The sequence below is a fragment of the Mustelus asterias genome, unplaced genomic scaffold (assembly GCF_964213995.1).
Source record: "Mustelus asterias unplaced genomic scaffold, sMusAst1.hap1.1 HAP1_SCAFFOLD_3100, whole genome shotgun sequence".
In the NCBI taxonomy this organism is placed as follows: Eukaryota; Metazoa; Chordata; class Chondrichthyes; order Carcharhiniformes; family Triakidae; genus Mustelus; species Mustelus asterias.
The window spans coordinates 2,902-23,217 of record NW_027593045.1 but is presented as its reverse complement, the minus strand read 5'-3'; the positions used below and the strand labels follow the sequence as shown (position 1 = coordinate 23,217).

At 43.5% G+C, this 20,316-nt stretch overlaps 1 protein-coding gene across 3 annotated transcripts in view; it reads right to left on the bottom strand.

The window, feature by feature from the left end:
• Window positions 1-18,164, bottom strand: part of LOC144490274 (A-kinase anchor protein 8-like) — a 28,570-nt gene extending 10,406 nt beyond the window's left edge. Inside the window, exons 1-6 of one of the 3 annotated variants that reach the window (XM_078208056.1) lie at window positions 18,060-18,160; window positions 5,933-5,980; window positions 4,087-4,294; window positions 2,722-3,178; window positions 1,733-1,844; window positions 1,172-1,200 (exon numbers count right to left, since the gene is read on the bottom strand). In XM_078208056.1, the coding sequence (XP_078064182.1) occupies window positions 1,172-1,200; window positions 1,733-1,844; window positions 2,722-3,178; window positions 4,087-4,294; window positions 5,933-5,980; window positions 18,060-18,078 (873 nt within the window). In that variant the 5' untranslated portion in view covers window positions 18,079-18,160. Of the gene's footprint in view, window positions 1-1,171; window positions 1,201-1,732; window positions 1,845-2,721; window positions 3,180-3,370; window positions 3,549-4,086; window positions 4,295-5,932; window positions 5,981-18,059 lie in introns of those variants that run through there. The other 2 variants (XM_078208058.1, XM_078208057.1) reach the window with 2 other exon arrangements.
• Between the last annotated feature and the right edge of the window lie 2,152 nt (window positions 18,165-20,316).

The following is a 20,316-nucleotide window of genomic DNA, read 5'->3' as shown; positions in this document are numbered from 1 at the left end:
GCAGTTTGCTGAAAAAAAAACACACTTTGTCATTCAGTCTTGCCACAAATTGATTAATTGTGGCAAGGAGCACCATAGCAATGTGAAGATACAGGGTATCGCTGAGTTGAGCTGGATCTTGCTTCCAGAATAAAACTCAAGTGTTTTATTGGTTTGTGCCAATCTTATACTGGATAGCTTACACAATCAATTTCAGGTTTAAAAAAAAAAGCACAATTTCCAACGACTGAAATTCTTTTGTAAACTCGCACTCAATTAATTAGAAACCCAGATCAACCACAAATTCCATGTCACACAATACTGGGTAACTACAATTAAATGGTGTCCAACGTTGAATAGGTGGGTTGTGATACGTTCAGAGGGCTATGCAGACCATCTGCATGTCACCCACTCCTAATCTGGGAATACCGATTCCAACTCTGCGACCATCTCTGATAAAGCCATCATCAATAACCCCCTGACACTTGTGCACGTAGCTACACCAGACGGACTGCAGCAGTTCAAGATGGTGGCTCATCACCAGCTCAAGGGCAATTCAGGATGACCAACCAGTGCAAGCCACGTCAGCAATGCTTACATTCCATGAAAGAATATATAAAAAGCATGAACCAGGGACTGAACCCAGCACTATCAGTCTGCAGACCTCCAAAGCCAGATCGGAGTTTAAGTGCCAACCAAGGATCAATTGCATAGCACAATTGAACACATTAATGCACACTGATTACTGAATGCAAAACTATTTGCCTTGTGTAAAGAATGTTGAAAAACCAGGGTTTCATGTCCATGCTAATTCCCAGTCCCTCACAGTCAATCCTGCAGCAGTGCTATTGAGCAAAAGAGGCCATCTCAGACAGAAAACTACCCTCAGCACAATTAAGATGTTGGCTTAGTTATGTGCTCAAGTCTCCAGAGTGAGACTTGAACTCAACCTCCGAGACAGAGTGAGCTAACATTCATCAAGCTGGATACCAAAGGCAATACGCAAACAAAATTCACACATCTGCTATCTTCCATCGTCTTTCCTAGCAGAAAAAAAAGTATTTTCAGGCTAAATCTAATCCAAATGATTCTAATCCTAGTGTTGGGTAACAAATTGATACCAAATCCCAACATGTGTGCTGTCTCTATTCAGATACATTTGAAGAATGTCTTCAAGAATTGCAGTACTTACTGATTCAACCGCATCATCTTCCTTGTCTTCTATAACAGGGAAACAAAAATAATTGCTTTTGAATAGTTATCATGTGATCAACATCAAAGGTTTTAAGAATAGCAGCAGCCTTATGAACAGCAATTTTCCATTATGTTTGCCTTACATTAGTGATTTTACTACAACTTTCACTGGGTGAGAAGTCGTGCATATCTTTAATTTGCATAATCCCCAGCTAACTTTCTTTCACAAACTGCCCACTTAGTAAAGCTCAATTCTTCAGCCACTCCAACTGATGGGTTGCAAGGAGCATCGTGCATCCTCCCCACCCTTCCATATTTTGTGGAAGACAGGTCTTTCACATTTTCCTCAAGTTCTTCTTCTCTGCAAACAAGCATTGCAAGCAAATGCACAATATGACAACAGCCCCATTTTCAGCCAACACCAGAATAAAGCGCAGGTGTGATCCCAACCTTTAGAGGGTACATTGGTTCAGCACCCCTACACAATCGCTCAGACCAGGACTCATGTGCTCATCTAATTTACAAACAGCACAAAAGGCAAGAGTGCATTGTCCAGTACCAGCATCAGAATCTTCACCATCATCTGTTTTAGCTTGCTTGTTTTCAGGGTCTTCGGTGCTGCTTGTTGACTGTTTCCTCTTCCTACCTGGACCACCTATAACCTTCTTCCTCTGATATAAAGCAAAAACAATTGGCATTTGAATCACATTTCAAAAATCTCTAAACATTTGTCTCAGATTAATCAAAAGTTGTTTCTGTTGATGCAAAAAGTCTTTATTTGAAGATCAGGTAATTGTAGAGATAAACGATTCATTATAAATGGTTGCTTACAAAACCATGCATTATAACACGTGTGTGGTTTGAAGTAAATTAACTTAACCCCAAAGCAGCTACAGGTGCATGGTGTGTACCCAAAGATGATGCAATTTAATTGGCTATGATGTACATTGCAAACTTCCCCTTTGAAAGGATGTTTCCTATGGATCAGAATGAAATGCACACCTTTCACCACCCAGACTTGAAAAGCCCTCAAATATCCCAGTACGAGACACTGGATCCCAGCTTAGGTGGTAGTTTCAGTACTATAAATCAGCCCTAACCTTATAAATCAATCATTAAAAGGCCCTTAATCAATACCCAGTGATGCTTGCATCCTGCCAACACTCACCACCTTGGCTTGCGCATGATAACAGACAAAGGCTTTGATGGAGGGGTATGGGCAAGAAGAGGGAGAAAAGACGCGAATTATTTTGAAGTCAGTCCTACCTCACTACACTACCTTAAAAATCACAAAATGTCCAAAACCCTAATTCTTCCTTGGACCTCAACTAAGACAGCTACAAATTCTTCCACAGCTGGTTATCAAAATTATACTTAGTGTCAGGTAAGTTAGGAATAGGAACACCTCATTTCTGGGTATTAAAAAAAGGGGAAGTGGACATTCTACTGAAAAGAAATATCCTGTAATTTGGCCTCCTTGTTCTTTCACTGATCACCCCCACTGGCTACTGATTGAAATAAAATGCATTGTTTAAAAAGGGTACTTACGCCTCTGGTTCGATTCTTGTCTCTCCTCCTCAGTCTGCCACCAAACGCTCTTGCCGAGCCCTGAGCTCGGAATAGGTCCATGGGGATAATGTTTGGGGAGAAGAGCGAGGGGAGGTTTCTGGTGGAGGAGGCAGCATTGAAGCCTCTGCCTCCCATATCATTCCAGTGTGCAGACATCCGCCTGGAACCTCCAGGCTGCATGTAGGGGTCATTCCAGTTTGCTCTCTTATTTGGAGCCCAGTCTCTAGACCAATTCTGACCCCGCTGGCTACTATATGCTCTGTTGTGGTACTGATCTCTGCGAGTCCCGTAGGAGTTGTCGTAGTGGTCATAGTGACCTCCATAGGAATCGTTATAATTAGGTCCAGAATCACCGTAACCATAGCCGTAGCCAGATCTGTACGGATCATGGTCATTCATTGAAGACCTGGAGTCATAGGACTCATAAGGTGTGAACCTGAAAGAGTTGCAGAGCAAGCAAGGAATCTAATCAGTAGCTGGAAAGGACGATGGCAAAAGCCTGCCACTCAGTGACAGCAGACTAAAAACTAAAACAGGATATTTCAGGTAATCATGGTGTGTGAGGTTTTATTTCTTCATCTGCAAACAATGTCTAAATTACTGAATACAGCAGCAAAAGGTGGCTTACTGGAACCAAAAAGACAAAATCCAACTTTCCTTCATTGGAGTGGGAAAACAATATATTTGGCCAACAGCAACCTTTGGAGACAAATGGCTCACGTCAACTGTCCAGTGTTCTATTCTCCACCCCATTTCCCCCATCACAAGTGTTCATTTGATGGATGCCATCCTTAATAACTTAACCTAATTGCTGGAAAGAATGGAGATTTTACAAGAAAATTACAGCATTCTATACTCACCATATTACAAAGCATAATTTTACTGCAGATAATTCTTGACCCATTCATATTGTGAATACCCGGTACAATTAAGCAAACCCACACTCAAATTAGGCCGACAATCCCCGTGGCCTGAAAATTAAAACTTAAATTTTGCACCTGGCTAATCAGGCACAGAATACCACACAAAACAGTCAGATTTAACTTTTGTTTTTTTAAACAATGAATTGTTAGTTAAAGCCTTATACATTGAATCCATGCTCAATTCGAGTTAATTTAAAGGTGGAATTAAAGAGGGTGCAAAATAAGAAAAACAAAAATCAGGGTTTCTCACCATACTGTAGATAAGCGCGAATGTTTCTTTGGGATTGGGCGAGAGTGGAGGGAGGAAAGAAGAAATGCGTACCAGCCTATTTAAATCTGAAGTGTCACATCAGTCCCGGGTGCCAATTTCTTCATTTTATGTGTACAGAATTTTACCATTTAGTGACCTTCCAGAAGATACCTGTTGTATTGGGCTGAAGAGCGACCTGGTGTGTTTTCACACTCTAACTGAGAGAGCATGTCCAGGCGTTGGTTGATCTTAGCGATGATGGAATCTGTGTTAGGGTTTTTAGGAGCATCCCAAGCTTTATTACCAGAGTTATAGCCATAAATTCCTGAATAATTTTCTGAGTTATCTTGGTTGTAATTGTAATCATAGCCATCATACCCTAACAGGAACAAAACAGAAAAAAATCAGATATTCACGTTAGAAAAAATATAACAAGAATTCATAGGAACAGAGTGGCCTTTCAGCCAGATCTGTTCAACCATTCAATAAGATCATGACTAATCTGTACTGTAACTCAATTTACCCACCATTGAACCACAGCCCTCCTAATCAAATCCATTTGGAAATTTCAGTTGTCCCAATATCCGTAGATTTTCAGAAGGAAGCCAACCTTTTGTTTGAAAAGCTGTTTCCCAACTGCACTCTGAAATAGCCTAGTTCTCATTTTAAGACTGCATCTTCCTTGTTCTGGATTCCCTCAGAGGAATTCATTTCTCGATGTGTTTACCCTAACAGATTGCTTAATAACTTTTTTAAAGACCTTAATTAGACAGAACTCCCCTTAAGCATCTAAACTCAAGGGAATTTAACCTGTGAATTTGACCCAGGTAAATTAGCAGAGGGTTATGTTTCATTAGTTCACTTTTCAAGGGAAGTTCAAGGCACCCCTGAACTGAACAGTTAACAGAAAACTGACTGGAAAGTCATTACATTGCTTTTATACAGATTCCATCTTCAAACACCACCCTATTTATTTTCATGCTTCAAATAGGTGCCATGTTTGCAAGAAAAGGCAAACTTTTACCAGAAAGCAACTGTAGTAAAATTACCAATGATGTTTCTATCCAGACAAAGGGCTTGGGGCACAGGAACACCCTCATTTCATCATAGTATTTTTGGAGCTGCCAATCAACGGAAGGGATATTAAACATGCTTAACTGGATCCCACAGCATTGTCTGAAGAGTAACAACTTCTCCTAGTGTCAAAACAAATATGCCTCCACTTATCACTACCAATACCACAGCAACTTGCTGTTTGCGGCATTTTGCTCTATGTAAAATGGCTTGTGTTTTCCTACATAATAGATTTTGGGTAGTTTGAAATACAGTGTTTTAAGGTACAAATTGAAGTAACTTATGGTTTTGAGCATCTTTGCACTTTAGTTACTGGTTTATTCCACAGCTGCCCCTTGGAAAATGTACAGCTCAACTCAAGAGAGCAGGCAATTGCAGAGAAGTTTCCCATTACAAGCATTCCTATCTACATTTTTGCTACAACTGAATTTCTTGCTAGGCCATTTCAGAGAACAGTTGAGTCAAACATATTGCTATAGATCGGAGTCATGGAGAGGCCAGATCAGGTAAAGATGGCAGATTTCCTTCCCTACTGCTGCATCAATTATCCAAATAACTTTTCAGAACAATACAGACTTTTCATGATCACCATTAATGATAATTAGCAATTCATTCCAGATTTAATTAATTTAATTGAGCTACCGCCACGGTAAGATTTGAATTATATCTCTGGATCATCAGTCCAGGCCGCGGGATTAGTAGTTCAGTAAAATAATCAACAATATACCTCACTATCCAATTTATACCCAACATCACAAATTTGACTATCAACATTAACTGATTCTAACACTAGATTTGCATTATTCCTTTATTTCGTATATATGCTTGAATATTAACTGTGATGTCATAGCAATAAAACAGGCTCGAATATAATTCCCGACCCCATCAAGCACCCCCCCCCTAATTCTTGTATTCTTAAGTGATAAATTTAAAAGCAAATCACCTTGACCATCGTCTCCTCCAGCGTTCCAAGAGTCATCCTCTCCGTACTCTAAGAGAAACAGAATCAGAAACTGGTCATCATTTCAGTTGCTTCAATTGATTTCATTAAAAAAAAAATGCACTTCAGTTTTGTTTGGGAGTAAAAGCCAGAGGAGTTAAAAATCATTTGTTACCATCCCAGTGATGAGGTAATGTAATTATTACATTAAATTATGCTCAAGAACTTGAGCAAGCAATTCTGCCACATGACCCAAAGTTGACTTCAACCAATTTCACCCTCTCTTCTCCTTAAGCGACCGATCGTAACTTGGCACAAGCGACCATTGCTCATGCAAGCTAATGAGTATTGACACGTCTGAAGCTGAATGGGTTGGTTTAATAGACTAGTTCAGTATAATATTCGCCATACAGAAACCCTAGCTGATTCCCTCCTCTTCACCACCACCATCAACCTTTCCTCAACCAGTTTGGTGCCAACTGTAATCAGTTATGGCACCCATGCATGATCAGCTGACTTAATACAAAGAATATAACCACCCGCCTTCTCAATCTGTAGTCATCCACACACCAGTGATACACAAATGCACTAAACTATTAGGATGATCCTGGACACATTGCAAATCGTAGTAGAGAAGGGTGCGGTAGAAGTTGCAGAGAGAAAAGCACACAGGCAGTCAGATTTAAGGGATGAAGAGATTGCAATTATACAAAGTTCCAGGAATGGTTTGGATTTTGAAGGAATCCTGTAGATGTGGGAGTTGTTAAAAATAGATTATAGGGCCCATGACTCACCTCTAAAGATAGAGTCACGTCAGCATGCAAGTGTTTAGGGTGTTCAGGAAAGATGGAGGTGACAGAAGGTGAGCTTTAACAGTTAAAGGAAACCAAGAGGACAGGATGCAGAAAATGAAAACTTGGCTTGAGCTAACAGTCAGTGCATAAGGAGAGGTGTACCAGAAATTAGCCATAGTAAACTTAACATTTGCCCATATTTTAAGAGTCCACAATAGCTCTATAAGGTTAGGCAGTGAAGACTTTACCTTTCTAATGAAAGATTCAAGGAAAAAGCATTGAATATTAAACCAAGTGACTGTACAGTGGTAAACATGTAAGAATTAGCTTGTGTTATGAATATACTGGGAAATAAGTGGAAGGCCGTAGCTGCATTTCTCACTAGTAAACAGATCTTATTGCAGCCTTGTTGAACGAAGATCAGCCAGATGCAGTTAGAATGTGTTAACATTATGGTATTATGTTAGGATATAATTAGACATAAAAACAAAGATACTGGAGCTGCTTGAATCTTTTTCATCTGGTCTTGCTGAGGCTAGCATAAGCAGTCAAGACAGATAAGGTTTCAACCTACTGAAGAGTCCGTGGTATATGATTTATAATTTATAACTGTCACCTATATCTCTTATACATTCCGAGAGGGAGTGCACTTTATTATATCATCCACTTGGTTTAATCAAGTTTTTAAAAATTTTATTAGTGTCACAAGTAGGCTTACATTAATGAATGAGGTTACTGTGAAAATCCCCTAGTCGCCACACTCCGGCGCCTGTTCAGGTACACTGAGGGAGAATTTAGCATGGCTAGTATACCTAACCAGCACGTCTTTCGGACTGTGGGAGGAAACCCACGCAGACACGGGGAGAACATGCAGACTCCGCACAGATAGTGACCCAAGCTGGGAATCAAACCCAGGTCCCTGGCTCTGTGAGGCAGCACTGCTACCAACTGTATTAACCAGATATTTCAATGCTTCCTAGTCCTTGAACTCGTGAAGCATGCATGCTGATATGCCTTGATACTGCCACAGAGGGAAGCGAGAATGTATACCAGCATCCTGCAGAACTGAAACAAGATCAAAGTTAATAGGGTTTTGCTATAGATCTGTAGACAACTGATAGCAAGTTTATATGCTCATTCATCCGAACTCTGAAGCAAAAATTGTGACTTTATCCAGTATAAATCAGGAATGCCCAGATTTAAGCCCATCAGAAAAATCAGAATAAATATAGCACAGGGTTGCTTTATGGATTTGGTCAGATGTTGTTATACAAGCAAGCATTAGAAAAAATACACAAGATTTCATCAGGACAAGTACCCCTGAAGGAGGACAGAGAATTATTGGGATTACTTAGAGCTTCCGTAACTCCAATTCCCTGCCTGCATTCATTCATTAATGTAACCATCGAAAACTCAGGCAACTTCAGTCTTAAATGCACTTATATTTCAATTCATGCTGATTTGTCTTGTTTGAATCCTGGAGATTTGGGCTGTTAATTGGCAGATAGATCCTAAACTGGAACACGAAGATCTATTAGCATCAGCAACTGGAGGGATAAGCAATTAATGCACCTGAAGATCAGATTTTACAGCCAGCAGCGTGCCCACACAGTCTGCGGGAAGGCACTGAGATTGGCAAAACCCACTACAGGGAATCTGTGAGAATGGAACAAGGAACAAATGGCGCGTCACCTCAACCAGACTGAAGAATTCTTACTGAGACATGCAGAGTCAAAAATCAAATGCCAAGTCACAATCAGAAAATAAGAAAAAAAATGGGATTAGGAGAGAGAAACAAGAGAAAACATAGAAAGCATTTAGTCTTACACCATCAATAACTAAAATGGAGGTACTGCTGAAAAAAAAGGTCAAAGATTTTTGTCTGGCACTCATCAAGATGCTTCACAATACCAGTATAAAGGGAAAGAGAGTGCTGATTGCTTAGCAAATGTACTCTGCTTGCCATTGGAAAATGCACCAGCTGATGATGACTGACAATTAACTGCCAAGATTTCTTTCTCAGCTGATGAGCCAGTGCCCAGTCAACCTTAGAACTTAGAAAAGCAACAGCACAAACTGGCCCTTCGGCCCACAAGTTGCGCCGAACATGTCCCTACCTACTAGGCTTACCTATAACCCTCCAGCTTACTAACTTCCATGAACTTATCCAAAAGTCTCTTAAAAGACCCTATCGAATCCGCCTCCACCACCACTACTGGCAGCCGATTCCATGCACCCACCACCCTCTGAGTGAAAAACATACCCCTAACATCTCCTCTGTACCTACTCCCCAGCACCCTAAACCTGTGACCTCTTGTGGCAGAGGGTGGTTATTGTTGTGGCCCTTCGGCCCAACTTGTCCATGCCACCCTTTTTTTAAAAACCCCTAAGCTAATCCCAATTGCCCACATTTGGCCCATATCCCTCTATACCCATCGTACCCATGTAACTACCTAAATGCTTTTTAAAAGACAAAATTGTACCCGCCTCTACTACTACCTCTGGCAGCTTGTTCCAGACACTCACCACCCTCTGAAAAAATTGCCCCTCTGCACACTTTAGTATCTCTCTCCTCTCACCTTAAACCTATGCCCTCTAGTTTTAGACTCCCCTACCTTTGGGAAAAAATATAGACTATCGAGCTGATCTGTGCCTCTCATTATTTTATAGACATCTATAAGATCACCCCTCAGCCTCCTACGCTCCAGAGAAAAAAGTCCCAGTCTATTCAGCCTCTCCTAATAACTCAATCCATCAAGTCCCGGTAGCATCCTAGTAGAAGGGCAAGGTATCTCAAAACCTTGAGCAACAGGTGAAGCTAGCTGCTTCATGCCACTATGCAGTACCACAATTGGTATTCGCCACTAACAGGATCCTGCAATTAAGCCAAAATGATATTCGGCCTATCACACAAATTAGTGATGTGGTATATGAATTTCACTAGTGATGCTAGGTATGTAGGCTGTATGCCCCAAAGACTAATGGATTGTATCAAACAGCATGTCCCAGCCAGTGTTTGCAACAGGCAAGGTACAGACGATACTCAACCAGCCCAAGCTTGCAAATCTCAAAACAGTGTTCAACATTGGATGCGATTCCACAATTCGGCAACATTTGCTAAATAATCCTGGGCTAAGAATTACACTGATAATCAATGTAAGATTGTTAGTTGGACTCTGTGATGCATTCGAATGAACTGAAAGTAAATATTAATACAGAGCCCTGTTCTTTGCAGAGAAAGAACACGTAGACACATTGCACCTGCTTCAGCTTGACAAAATAAGTGCCAGCCATTCATTGACTCATTCCTCAGAGCAATGCTTTGACCAATCATGGTCAAATAGCCCGATTTAAATTTCAAACAATTCTCTAGCAATTAACTGTCAGTCACAATCAACTGGTGCAGTCTCCATGGCAGTGCCTCTTCCAATCTTGCCAACCAGCCAGAATTCTCTTCCCTTATATTGGTATTGAGGTGCCCTGATGAGCACAAGATAAAAAGCTTTCACATGTCTCTTTTTTCAGCAATATTCAATTTCTCTATTACCAAACAAATAATTGAAATCTGAAGGAATGAGATTCCATAAGTAAATTTCCAGTGCCAAAAGAGATGTTTGACAGCAATTATAACTTGAGCAAATCATTAAAATTTCACTTACGCTTGAATGGACAAGCTCCAAGCTTTTCTGCCGTGTTTAGTGCATATCTAGTGGGAAGCAACACAAGTTCACCCTTTTCACATATTTCAACGCTAAGTCACTCGGCGAGTTACTGCTAGAGCAGGACAACTCCCAACTGCAAGTTCTGCATGACCATGTTTAATTGTGCATGTGCTGGATGCTTTTTTCCCCTGATTTACTCCTCAATAATACTGGGCACGGATGGTCTTCTTATTCTTAACCCAAAATCCCAGCCAAAGGTCCAACCTTCTCCACCAATCTAACCCCTCCTGAATATTCCATAGCATATGGCCAATTATACCTGAGTTGAGGTGAAGTGGGAGAAACTTAAGAACATGCAACAGAAAAGGAGTATGGGATAAGACAAGAACATGATAGATCCAAATAAAAGGCACCTACAGATATAGCAAAGGATGCTGAATGTATATTTTTGTGATGTGGAGATGCCGGCGTTGGACTGGGGTGGGGCACAGTAAGAAGTCTCACAACAACAGGTTAAGGTCCAACAGGTTTATTTGGAATCACGAGCTTTCAGAGCGCTGCTCCTTCATCAGGCGAGCGGAGAGGTAGGTTTCACAAACACGGCACATATAGACAAAGACAATTGCAAGATAATGGTTGGAATGCGAGTCTTTTCAGGTAATCAAGTCTTTACAAGTAGTTTTTTTGTGATTATAATTCTAACTTCCTGCCTGAATACCAAGCTAAAACCAATGATATAGTTGAGAAGGGAACTGCCAAAACCTTTTCTGTTGCACACCAAGCAGCATCATCAATACTTGGTTCACACAGACCAAATTCCTGCAGCAACCATGATTATTCCCCTGAACAAACTTTGGAACTGGGCTCCCAACTCCACCCTCACACTCTTGGCAAAACCTCTTGTCCAACAATTCTTAGCTTTGTACTTAGGCAGGAAATTAGAACTATAAATCAAAGTCTAAAGAGGTAGATTTTGAGTAAGCTTTTGAATGATGGGCAGAAGATTGTAAAATGCTCTCGAACCATTCCAGCTTTACTGAGTGTTGGAACATGACAGTTAAAGGTGCGTGATTGATGAAAATTCACAATCTGATCAGCCAGGTGGGCTTCAACAAGGGCAGACACCAAGTAAAAAACATTGTTTTATACAAGCTCTATATGGAAGGGAAACTATCTGTTCCATCAAAAAGTTAACAATTTATCTCAAGTCAAATTGAAGCATTTTTATTTTGAGAAATATTTCTGAAGTCATATTAGACTCTTTCTCTCTCCACAGATGCTGCTGGACCTGTTGAGCCTTTCCAGCATCTTGTTTTTATTTCAGATTACCAACATCCACACTATTTTGCTTTTATAAAAACATGGTTGCACTGCTCTGTGTTTCACCCCTTTTGGTCAAATGCAACCTTTGGGTTACATGCCAATTTGCCCCCCTGCATTTCCATTAAGCTTTTTTAAAAAAAAAATCTTGGGATATATAGCCAGGAATACAAAGCTTTTAGTATAACTTAAAATACAATTTAAACTTTGACCATTCACTACATCTTAATTTCTCAGTGGCTAAATAGTTCTGCATTTTTTTCTGCTTTAAACTTGCAAGAAAATACTTATTTGCAGGACTTAACGTCAACTCTCTCATTTAGGACATGTGCTTTCCATCTCCAAGTAACCATACAACCCAAAACTAACCAGTCTGCATGAGGTGGTGACTGGTCATGGATTTATTTGAAAAATTGTTCTAAAACTGCTGAGGGACAGCACGGTGGCACAGTGGTTAGCACTGCTGTCTTAGCGCCAGGGACCCGGGTACGATTCCCGGCTTGGGTCGCTGTGTGTGGAGTTTGCACATTCTCCCCATGTCTGTGTGGGTTTCCTCTGGGCGCTCCAGTTTCCTCCCAGTCCGAAAGGCGTGCTGGTTAGGTGCATTGACTCGAACAGGCCAATGTTGCCGGAGTGTGGCAACTGGGGGGAATTTCACAGTAACTTCATTGCAGTGTTAATGTAAGCCTTACTTGTGACTAATAAATAAACTTTACCTTCTAGGACTGGATGGCTACTATTATAAAAATACATCAGTTACAAGGGTTCCTACCAGTGAAATGCACCTACTGCTATTACCCAACAAGTTACTACAACAAAGTTCCACCTAACACATGAAACTTCTCTTCAGGTAACACAATGCAACCACGTTTTCTATTTTCATACTCCTAGAGGGAACCCAGATGAAATCAGGACCTCATGTTGGCAAACACACTGTGACAACACACATTAATACCAGCCACTCCCAGATGCTATTTTTAAAATCAACCCCAATGCAAATCTTAAAATAATCCTAACCTAGAAAAATCATGTATCCAATTCTCTAATTACCAAGGCGACTACATAATAGAGACTGTTGCACTGGTTTATCTTTGTTACAGTTCATTACAATAGGAAGCAACTACCAGTTGTTACATGCAGACAAAACATACAATCGGATGTATAACAATTTGTGACCTTAGGGACTTGCACAAGAATAGTAGCAATCCCTACAGCCTATTCTACCATTCAAATCAGATCATGTATGATGTGCCTAACCTATTTTCCTTAATTGCCTAAAAAATTCAATCATAACCTTGTCATAGAACAGAGAAAAGTAGGACTTGATGGATGGCAAGCATTAGTGAGCAAATACTACACTGATACTGCAACAATCTGGCACCAGCTTGGAAGCTTAAAATTGCTAAAATACAATTTCAAAATGAAAGCCAAATCTAGGTAGCACTGGAGAACTAGAATTTATTCATTCCTGGGACATGGGCGTCACTGGCTGGCCAGCATTTATTGTAAGAAGTCTCACAACACCAGGTTAAAGTCCAACAGGTTTATTTGGTAGGAAAAGCCACTAGCTTTCGGAGTCTCACTCCTTCGTCAGGTAAGTGGGAGTTCTGTTCACAAACAGGGCATATAAAGGCACAAACTCAATTTACAAAATAATGGTTGGAATGCGAGTCTTTACAGGTAATCAAGTCTTAAAGGTACAGACAATGTGAGTGGAGAGAGGGTTAAGCACAGGTTAAAGAGATGTGTATTGTCTCCAGCCAGGACAGTTAATGAGATTTTGCAAGCCCAGGCAAGTTGACGGGGTTACATATAGTGTGACATGAACCCAAGATCCTGGTTCAGGCCATCCTCATGTGTGCGGGACTTGGCTATCAGTCTCTGCGTTGTCGTGTGTCATGAAGGCCGCCTTGGAGAACGCTTACCCGAAGATTTGTCAATCCCTGGTTGCCCTTGAGAAGTCCTAAATGGAAATGCAGGAAGGATGTTCCTGATAGTGTGTCCCCCCAGAACCAGGGGTCATACTCTAAAGATACAAGGCAAACCTGAGACAAGGAGAAATTTCTTCACCCAGAGAGAGTGGTAAGCTTGTGGAATTAGCTACCAGAGAAAGCAGTTGATGCCAAATCATTGTGATTTCAAGGATTTAGATATAGCTCTTGGGTGAAGGGGAACAAAGGATTTGGGAAGAAGGCAGAATCAGACTATTGATTTGGATGATCAGCCATGATCATAATGATGGTGGAGGCTTGATGGACTGAATGGCCGACTCCTGCTCCTATTTTCTATGTTAAACAGCCTAACCCATATCCTGACACCACGATCCCCTTGTTCTAGATCTCCCAGTCAGGAGTATCTTCCCTTCATCCAGTCAGAATTTTGTTTCAATGTGATCCCCTCTTATTCTTCTAAATTCCAGAGATTACAGGCCCTTCCAACCCAATCTCTCCTCACACGACAATCCTGACATTCCAGGAATCAAGTCTGATGAACCTTCATTACATTTGTGGCAAGTATATCTTTTCTTAAATAATGAGACCAAAACTGCTTACAATATTCTAGGTGTGTTATCACCAAGGCCCTGTATAACTGCAAGACATCCTTGCTCCTGTACTCAAATCCTCTTCCAATGAAGACCAACATATCATTTACTTTCCCAATTGCTTGCTGCACCTGCATGTTTGCTTTCAGTAATTGGTGTACAGGTGGTCCATTTGTAAATCAACATTTCCCAATCTATCAGCATTTAAATAATATTCTGCCATTCTACTTTTCCTACAGAAATGGATAACCTCACTCTTATCCACATTATATTGCACCTGCCATGTTTTTGCCCACTCATTCAACTTGCCTAAATTGCCTTGAAGCCTCTTCCTTCTCCCCACTCAGATTCTCACCTAGTTTTGTGAACTGCTGTCAGTAATACAGCAGACCAGGAGAAGCAAATTGAAAGAAAGAGGCTGTGTGAGGGACTGAATGTTGGCGGTTACAAAGTTAGAATAGGTTAGAGCATGAATGATGTATTTAAAGAACTTGCACTTACATAGAGCTTTCACATCATCCAATTTACAGCACTTTACAGCCAATGACGTGTAGTCACCATTGTAATGTATTGTGACTACACGTCAATTTCCATACAGCCAGGTCCCAAAAACAAGGTAGGGACTGACTAGATAATTTACTAGAGGAACTTGACTAACAAATAAATACTTTTGCAAAGAGGAAATTGAGAAGGAATGGTCATTTTGAGGTCAGGACAGGGGTGATTGGAGAACAGGACAAAGCAAGCACCACAATATTCTGATATGAGCTTTAACTTGGGAGGTTCAAAATGGGGAGATGGTGGAAAAATCGAGCCTAAAGGTGAAGGGACAGACTGAAATTTTAGTGGCTGCCCTCTTTTTAGGTCAAACCAAATAAACAAACTCAGATTAAGTCAGGACAAAGTAAAAGGGGCAGCTCCCCAAAAAGGAGGGGGAAACAGCCCGAACAGAAATCAAAGTACAAAGGAAACTTAAAAACATCAAATTAAAATGTGATTATTAGGGTCAATAACGCACCCCAACCCCTGCAGTGCCCAGCGGGCGTGGAAGGCATCAACCTCGCCCGTGGACACCGCATGCTCCCTCTCCAGGGACACCCGGCCGCGAACATAGCCGCGGTAGAGGGGCAGACAGTCAGGATGGACGGCCCCATCGATCGCCCGCTGCCTGGACCGGTAAATGGCGCGTTTCGCCAGGCCTAGGAGCAGGTTCACGAGGAGGTCCCAATCCCGACCCTCCCCTCTCCGCACCGGGTGTTAAGGTGGGCAATGCGGCAGATGGAAGAAGCAATCTTGGCGGCAACGTGGGTGTGTGGAACAATTTCAACCTCAGCGTTGAGGATACATACCTATTAAATCAGCCATTCCAACATCCGGATAAAAGTACATATGCACCCGTGGAACCAACATGGATTTGCAGAAGCGATACTCGAGCAAATCTCTGTTCATCCAGATGTTGTTAAATAAATAGTTAGAACACTTCAAAATATTTGAAGCCAATATTGGTTGTACAAAGTCCCCCCACACAACATCCCAAAAACCATCAATATCACCTTTATTTTGAGAACAATACTGTTGAAAGGTTTAAATTAGGGACCACTTTTGACTTAAATCAACTGGTAATTCTAATAAATAGTCACTCTCCCTCCCAAAAACTGATTTGAGGATAAACTGACATTTATTTCACCACTAATTCACCATTCTATCCAGCATTTTCATCCTGCTTGCTTACTGATAGATTGAGCAGCAGAAAAAAGTAACCTCCCACACTAAGCAATTCATTACTTCACAAAAAAATCATTTGAGGAAGGCCATTCTTCCGCCATATCATAGTCCATTGAATCTCTTTGCTGCATACTTTCCAAATAGCCACAGTAGCTTTCCGATGAGTTATTCTGGAGTGGAGTGGGAAATAACATAACTTTAACAACTGATTCTGGTCTAGTTTTGATGAATCAGCTCACTTGAGTCAGTGTCTTGGAATTCAATGCTCAACATCAGAGACTGGGGAGGTGGAGTGTGGAAGGGGGGAGCCTGGAGACTACGACGACCCAGGGTGCAGAAATGCCAGCCTCTGCAATTGCTGGGCAGTGGTGTTGTTTCACATTTACAGGTAGAAGGGAAAACCTTGAAGAACATAAATTGTATTTATATCATGCACAGAAAATCTCAGCAGGTCTTACAGCATCTGTGGGGGAGAGAATAGAGCCAACATTTCAAGTCTAGATGTCCCTTCGTCAGAGCTAAAAGCAAAGAGAATCGGCAGAGATTTATACTATGGGGGGGTGGTAAAGGGTATGGAAGCGGACAAAGGGAATGTAACTGAGGATACAGAAGACTGAGAAGGTGCTAAGAGTGCCCTTTAAGTGATCAATATGCAAGAATGGCAGAACAGAGATGGAGAATGTTAAAGGACTGGGGTGCGAGCGTGACAGAAAAGGGACGGGGAGGTGGGTGCCAGTGGCAGAAAAGGGGCAAGTAGAGGGCACATCAAAAAGGTAGCATAGGGGGCACGCACCAGAAAGGGGGTGGACACCAGAAAGGGGCGGGCGGAGGTGGGAGCAGGCACCAGAAAGGGGGTGGGCGGAGGTGGGAGCAGGCACCAGAAAGGGGATGTGCGGAGGTGGGAGCAGGCTTCAGACAGGCAATGCGCGGAGGTGGACAGCAGACAGGTGGGGGCACGCGCGCGGAGGTGGGGGTGCACGGCACAAAAGGAGCGGATGGAGGTGGGGGCAGCAGAAAAGGGGCGGGCGGAGGTGCACGGCAGAAAGGGGGCAGGCAGCAGAAAAGGGGCGGGCAGAGGTGGGGGAAGGAAACATCAGAAAGGGGGCAGGCGGAAGGGGGGATGCCAGAAAGGGGGCGGAGGGAGAAGAGGGCAGAGGGGGCAGAGGGAGAAGAGGGCGGGCAGCGTCTAGAAAGGGGCGCTGCGCGGGAACGGGATTTGGGAAAGAGGGGAACAGGAAGGTCACAAATTGTTGCGGGGGAGGGGGGGAAGAATAGGGTGATGGGTTGTCAGAAATGGGGGTGGTTTAAGCCAGGTTGGAGTGAGGCTCGTGTCCGCGCGCGCGCACTGAGATCGGGAGCGCGCCCGGGCAGGAGGAGGCGGCGGCACTCGCCGCCATTTTGTGGCGCTGGAGCCAGTCCCGGGGGGGGGGGAGCCTTTGCTCAACCGCCAGCCTCCCGCCATTAAATATCCCGCATATAAATGACTTAATAAAATCAGGAACCAGGGCGGATTAATTAAAGGACACCTTTAAATTCTTCCCTGACGATCGATCAGAGCCGCACGTGGGGGGGGGGGTGGCGCCACGCAGTTCAATTACATTTGCCTGGAGGTTTTTAATTTTATAAACACGGAGTTTGGTGGATTTTGGGGAAAGGGCTGGTCGGACGGGGTTGTGGTTTTTGAAAGGAGAAAGTGAACAGAAGGCGGCCGGGCTGGTAAACGAGGGAATCTTCCCCCCCCTCTCCCGTCAGGAGGGGGAGCCGAGCTGGCCGGCGGTGATGGACAGCCGGCTCGGCCAATCACAGGCGGCCCCGCGTGCGGCTGTACCAATCAGCGAGAGGGAGGGAGGTGGGCGGGACCATCATCGGCGGCCAAGCAGCCTCCGATTGATGGGGGCAAATAAAATGGCGGCGGGAGGAGGGGGAATGAGGGGGAAAAAAACCATCGGGGCGCCATGGAGAGACAAGTGAGGGGGAAACGGAGAAGGGGAAAGGAATAGCGGTAATTCTGGATGCTAGAAAACGTCGAGGGATTGTGTGCGTGTCGAGGAGAAGGGAGGGGGGTGAAAAGGCCCGATTGTACCCACCTCCGTAGCGACCGTCCATTGTGGTTCGGCTTCAGAAAGAAAAACCGTTCGGGCCTCGGCGACGTCAAGAGGTGAGGGGCGGCGTCACGTGGGGGGCGGTGCGTGAGTGCGTCACCAGGGACGTTGGGGGGGGAAGGAAAGGCACGTCGTTGGCGTGCCTGCGTCTCTCGGGGGTGAGACGGGACGTGAGGTCACGTGGGGCAGTTTGCCTACGCCGCCCCAGGGGATGTGAAGTCACGTGGGGGGAGGTGCGTGAGTGCGTCACGGGGTCGTATGGCCGGGGGGGGGGAGAGGCAAGTCGTTGTGTGTCTGCCTTGCGTCGCTTGGAGGATATGAGGTCACGTGGGGCGGCTTGACTGCGTCGGCCGGAGGATATGAGATCACGTGGGGCGGTGGCGTGCGTGCGTCGCCTGGCGATTGTGAGGTCACGTGGAGAGGGCTTGCCTGCGTCGCTTCGCGGGTCACGTGCGGGGGGGAAGGCACGATGCGTCGCGTAGCGTCGCTGGAGGGAAACGTGGGAGGCTGGCCCTTGCTGCGGGTCACGTGATCACGCCCCATGTAGCCATTTGTCTCTATCCCTGGATGGGATGATTCATATAGACTGGGGCCTGCATTCTTTGGCTTTTAGAATAATTTATGATCTCATTGAAACATATGAAAATGTTCCAGGGCTCCATAGGGGTCTGCATTGTCCCGTTCTGGTGAACAAGAATTATTATAGTTGCCAACTGTGATTCAATGTATTCCTGGAACCTTCACATGATTTGGCCTCAGGATTAAAGTGGTCCTTTCAATAAAGTGCCCCCTTCCCACTTTAAAATGACAAATAATGTACATTTTTCAAGATTTGACAATGGTCCTGCAGGTACCGCACATCGGTGCAACATTACAGTGTTCATTTAGTTTTTTAAAGTTTAAAAGTTTTTATTTATTAGTGTCACAAGTAGGCTTACGTTAACACCGCAATGAAGTTACTGTGGAAATCCTCTAGTCGCCACACTCCGGCGCCTGTTCGGCTACACTGAGGGAGAATGTAACATGGCCAATCAACCCAACCAGCACATCTTTCGGACTGTGGGAGGAAAGTGGAGCACCCGGAGGAAATCCACGCCGACATGGGGACTGCGCAGACTCCGCAAAGACGGTGACCCAAGCCGGGAATTGAACCCAGGTCCGCTGTGAGGCAGTACTAACCACTGTGCCACCAAATTATTTTAAAAATAAAACATAATTTTTCAGTTTATTTTAACAACTAAACTTCCAACATTTGCAACACACTACGGTGTTTACAAGCTCGTGGATTGGTTAATCAGGAGCAGGGGCAATGTCCTAAACTAAAATGTGTCCACTTCATGAAAATAAAAAGGTATTGACACAAACATGACTATATTGTGGTGAATGTGACATTTGGTTGTCTCTCTTCAATCTCTGAATCCTCTCCACCACAGCAATCCATGGAGAGGGCTTAAGCTGCAAGCCCCTGGTGACAGACTAGCGACTGTTCTGGGAATTACTAGCAATGGAAACAAATAAAGTCTGCTTTAGTGCGCCCCTAGGTGTGAGAAGAGAATTGGAATTGATTGCATGTGCCTAGCTTCATTGTGTGACCAGAGATTGTCAAGACAGAGTGCCTATTGTCTTTCCAGAGGGTCAGCTAAATGGTTTGAAGACTAAGATTCAGAGACTTTGAGGGGAGAGGGCTTTTCAAATTAACAAGGGAATATCAAGGAAACTAACTTGCCTGCTTATATCTATGGACATTTAATGAATGGCACAGATCCAATGGGCCAAATGGCTTCCTTTGCCATGATTTTGATTCTACAAATGACGACAGGAAGTGGTTAAGGATAAGGATAATTAACGATATGTAGGTGGCACAGTGGTTAGCACTGCTGCCTCACAGCACCAGGGGCCTGGGTTCAATTCCGGCCTTGGGAGGCTATCTGTGCGGAGTTTGCACGTACTCCCTGTGTCTCGGTGGGTTTCCTCTGGGTGCTCCGGTTTCCTCTCACACTCCAAAGATGTGTGGGTTAGGTTGATTGGCCATGTTAAATGACACGTTAATGTCAAAGGGATGAGCAGGGTAAATATGTGGGATTACAGGGATAGGGCCTGGGTGGGATTGTTGTCGGTGCAGACTCAATGGGCCAAATGGCCTCATTCTGCACTATAGGGATTCTATGTTCTATAAGTGCATGAGCAGAAGCCAAAGGTGGGAGTGGAGGCCAGTGGCACATGTGAGAAGAGGAGCACTCTT